This window comes from Grammomys surdaster, unplaced genomic scaffold, assembly GCF_004785775.1.
Source record: "Grammomys surdaster isolate TR1022 unplaced genomic scaffold, NIH_TR_1.0 126546, whole genome shotgun sequence".
NCBI lineage: Eukaryota > Metazoa > Chordata > Mammalia > Rodentia > Muridae > Grammomys > Grammomys surdaster.
The window spans coordinates 15,023,974-15,027,919 of NW_021621338.1; the positions used below are offsets into that span (position 1 = coordinate 15,023,974).

The following is a 3,946-nucleotide window of genomic DNA, read 5'->3' on the forward strand; positions in this document are numbered from 1 at the left end:
AGGTTAAGGGAAATACTAAAGTAATAACTATTGATGTTGATGATGGTGGTGGTGATGGTGAAGATAAATAGCACAAATGTTGAAAAGTGGAATTTCTTAAAAGATCGGGATAAATATGTTAAATGTTCTGTAAATATGTTAAAATGTGATGCAATGTAATCATTGAACTGCAGTTCATTCCATGGGTAATACTTTAAAATTAATTTGAGCTCCATGCTCTGGCCCACTTACTTTGAAACACTGACTGCCTAGCCCTTACCATCTATTTCACAGCTGTTTATTTGTTTAATATGGTGTTAAAGCTGGACCCAGGGCCTCATGCATATGAAGCAAGTGCTCTACCACTGAGCTCAGCCCTTAGCTCCTCCCTCAAAGTCAGCTCTCTTCCTGAGTTGGCTATTATTTCCTCAATAACTGAGCTCTGTTATGCTTTACAGTATACTACTGTCTTCTATTCTGTAGTAAAAGCCCATATTCAAATCTACTAATGGTAGTTTTATGTCCATCCTCTTTTACTGTTTATGATAACGTTTTTTCCCCAAGGGTCTTACTAGTATTATCCAAACACATTTCCCTCTTCTGTTACTTCTTTCAGTGTTTCTCTTCCAAGGAGATATTAAAATGCAAGAAAACACTCCCTGATGTTTACTTCAGTATCACCAAAATTATTGCAAACCTGTCAGTGTATAAACAGGATATAACATATATTAATGAAAACTTGGCTAACAGTCATGGTCAATAATGAACTACTAACTAACGCTTATTATAGTTTTCAACAGAGTCCACAACTTCATGGCTATTTCTATAGTGGAATTGGTAAAGCCTTCTATATTTTTTAAAGTATTATTACGTTTATTTCTTTATCATATATGAGGGTATATGATAAATGGCATACATGTGGACATCAGAAGACAGCTTTCAGGAGTCAGTTCTCTCCTTCCATCATGAGTTCTGATGCTCAAATTCGGGTTAGCAAGTTTGGTGGTGACCTTCTTTATCTGCTGAGCCAAATTCATTTCCAGCCTTGAATCATCACTTTTTTTTTTTTTTGGTTTTTTCAAGATAGGGTTTCTCTGTATAGTCCTGGCTGTCCTGGAACTCACTCTGTATACCAGGCTGGCCTCAAACTCAGAAATCCTCCTGCCTCTGCTCCCAAGTGCTGAGATTAAAGGCATGCGCCATCACCGCCTGGCAAATCATCACATTTTTAATGTGTGAAGCAAATTGACAATCTGATCAAATATTGTTCTAAATTACTTGGGTATGTAAAATTAATTTAAAATATTTGTTGTTTTGCTGCTGAATATACATTTTAAGCAATCAGACTATACTCAAAAAAGAAAAAAGAAGGAGAAGAAGAAGAAGAAGAGGAGGAGGAGGAGGAGGAGGAGGAGGAGGAGGAGGAGGAGAAAGAACCTGCCTACAGGGCCCAAATGCTATGCAATAATAATCAAATTTTTTTGCATTAAGAATTGTTTATCAAATATCTACTCAATTCCATGCCAGGATCCCTGACTTTCAGGTTACTCTTTAAGAAGACACTGCCAAAAGAGAAGCTACAATTAACTTCCCAGAAAGTGCTTGACATCAGACAAAGGAGTCTAATTTAAGGATCTCATTCATACATTTGTAATGATTCCTCTTACCATTGTAATTTTTTAATAACTCCTTCTTCTCTTTTTATACTTCCAGCTCAGATACAAACCTATGGATGGAAACAAAACCTTTCCCAGTGACTTCACCTTTGTGGGGCTCTTTACTCACAACAAAGCCTCGGGATTCCTGTTCAGTGTTATTTGTGTCACGTTCTTCATGGCCATAGTGGCTAATGGAGTCATGATCTTTCTCATTCACATAGACCCTCACCTCCACACCCCCATGTATTTCCTCCTCAGCCACCTCTCCTTCATTGACATGATGTATATCTCCACTATTGTGCCTAAGATATTGATTGATTACATCATAGGCAAAGGAACCATCTCTTTTGCTGCCTGTACAGCCCAGTACTTTCTCTACATGGGCTTTGTAGGGGCCGAATTCTTCCTGCTGGGACTTATGGCTTATGACCGCTATGTGGCCATCTGCAATCCGCTCCGTTATCCTGTCCTCATGAGTCGGAGGGTCTGCTGGTTTATTTTGGCCAGTTCTTGGTTTGGTGGGGCTTTGGACAGTTTCCTCCTCACCCCCATCACAATGAGTCTCCCATTCTGTGCATCCCACAAGATCAACCACTTTTTCTGTGAGGCTCCCACGATGCTGAGACTAGCCTGTGGTGACAAAGCCATATATGAAATGGTGATGTATATCTGCTGTGTTGTGATGCTGTTGGTCCCCTTCTCTGTGGTGATCACATCGTATGCCCAGATACTGGTCACAGTACATCAGATAAAGTCTGAAGAAGGGAGGAAAAAGGCGTTTGCCACCTGCTCATCACATGTGATTGTAGTGACATTGTTTTATGGGGCTGCTTTGTATACCTATATGCTTCCCCAAGCCTATCACACCCCACTCAAAGACAAAATCTTCTCAGCCTTTTATACCATTCTCACCCCCTTGCTCAACCCTGTTATTTATAGTCTGAGGAACAGAGATGTGGCAGGGGCTTTGAAGAGGGTGATAGCAAGACATAGAGGGACCTGTAATGTGGGAAGAAAATAATTATAAGAAGCTAACACACTTCTGCCTGTCTGGGATAAAGCATAGATAGTGTGGACAGATAATGCTACGGCAATGTCCAAAGCCAGTTCCATGGACAGATCCATCAGCAGTGTTTCCATCAAAGATAAGAAGCAGTGACAACATTTTGTGTATAAATGGTGCTAACGTCCCATCCACTGGTGCCACTGGTTTCCTCCTTCTTTGTTTCCGTAACTCACTCTTGGGAGTTCTGACATTGCCACTCATGTACACGGAGGTCTGAAAGTGTGTGGTTAATATTACATATCAACCCTCAGCGACCTTATAAAAACCTATGAAACACTTATGAGTGTCAATAATCAAATGACAACAACATGTTATAAAGTGTCACAGGAAATAGCTACAGATACTCAACATTGGAATTTATAATGTCCAGACATCTCTTTCCAGAGTAACAATTGAAAAAATTCTGCCTTATCTAGAGTTGAAGGTGGAAAAAAAGGACCGACCACATATATATGGCAATTCAAATACCAAATTACTGCAGAGCAGGGTCCTATTGGATTTCTTATTCATCATACTGGGGTATGTAGCAACAGATATTTGAGAAAGAAATAGTACATACAAAAGCAATTCTACAGTTGTGTCCCAGGGTCTTTTCTAAATTATTGTGATTCTTGGACTCTCAGTGTAGATGTTAGTGATAAGAGAAATAATGCCAACTTCTTTCCACTTCCAGAGAAATGTTGGATAAAACATTTTTCTCCATCTTTTTCATTGGATTTAACATAAAATGAGAAAAACTATAACTCAGCTTTACATTTGTAAGTTACAACTAGAAAATCCTTTTTGGAGACAAACTAATATCATTTGTGTTTTAGTAAATTAAGGGCTGGGAATAAATATTTAGGGTGGACCTAGTCATAAAATCTACCTTCCCATACTCTTGGACCAACTCTGTGTGGTATAGTGTTGGTCTTTGACTTCCGCCTGTTGGACAGAATTCAAGTTGCATCCAATGATGCCCATCTGCTCTGATAACAGTAGGAGAGCTGGACAGAGACAGATGGCCTACTAGACTGAAATGCTGCTGGGAATTAGATACAAAATTGTCAAACTGAGCAGTCTTCTCTGAGTTCTATGCTGGCCTGACAGGCTTATTTGGGAGGCAGATCTGTAAAAATTCCCACTGCAATGTGATATCCAATCTAGGAAGCGAAGTCAGAATCCTAATAAATGAGAAAGGCTGGAGGGCACTAATGCATGCTAGCTGTATATCAATTCTGGTATATATTTGTATTAGGTAGAG

At 39.4% G+C, this 3,946-nt stretch overlaps 1 protein-coding gene across 1 annotated transcript; it reads left to right on the top strand.

Moving 5' to 3' along the window:
• Positions 1–1,707: 1,707 nt before the first annotated feature.
• LOC114615052 (olfactory receptor 2T6-like) lies at positions 1,708–2,658 on the top strand. The gene has a single exon (XM_028760722.1). It carries the CDS (start codon positions 1,708–1,710, stop codon positions 2,656–2,658), a length of 951 nt encoding a protein of 316 aa, XP_028616555.1.
• Positions 2,659–3,946: the final 1,288 nt, after the last annotated feature.

Bases quoted from the DNA above. Each gene is read 5' to 3' on its own strand.
- LOC114615052 (XM_028760722.1), top strand. From the start codon at position 1,708: ATGGATGGAAACAAAACCTTTCCCAGTGACTTCACCTTTGTGGGGCTC.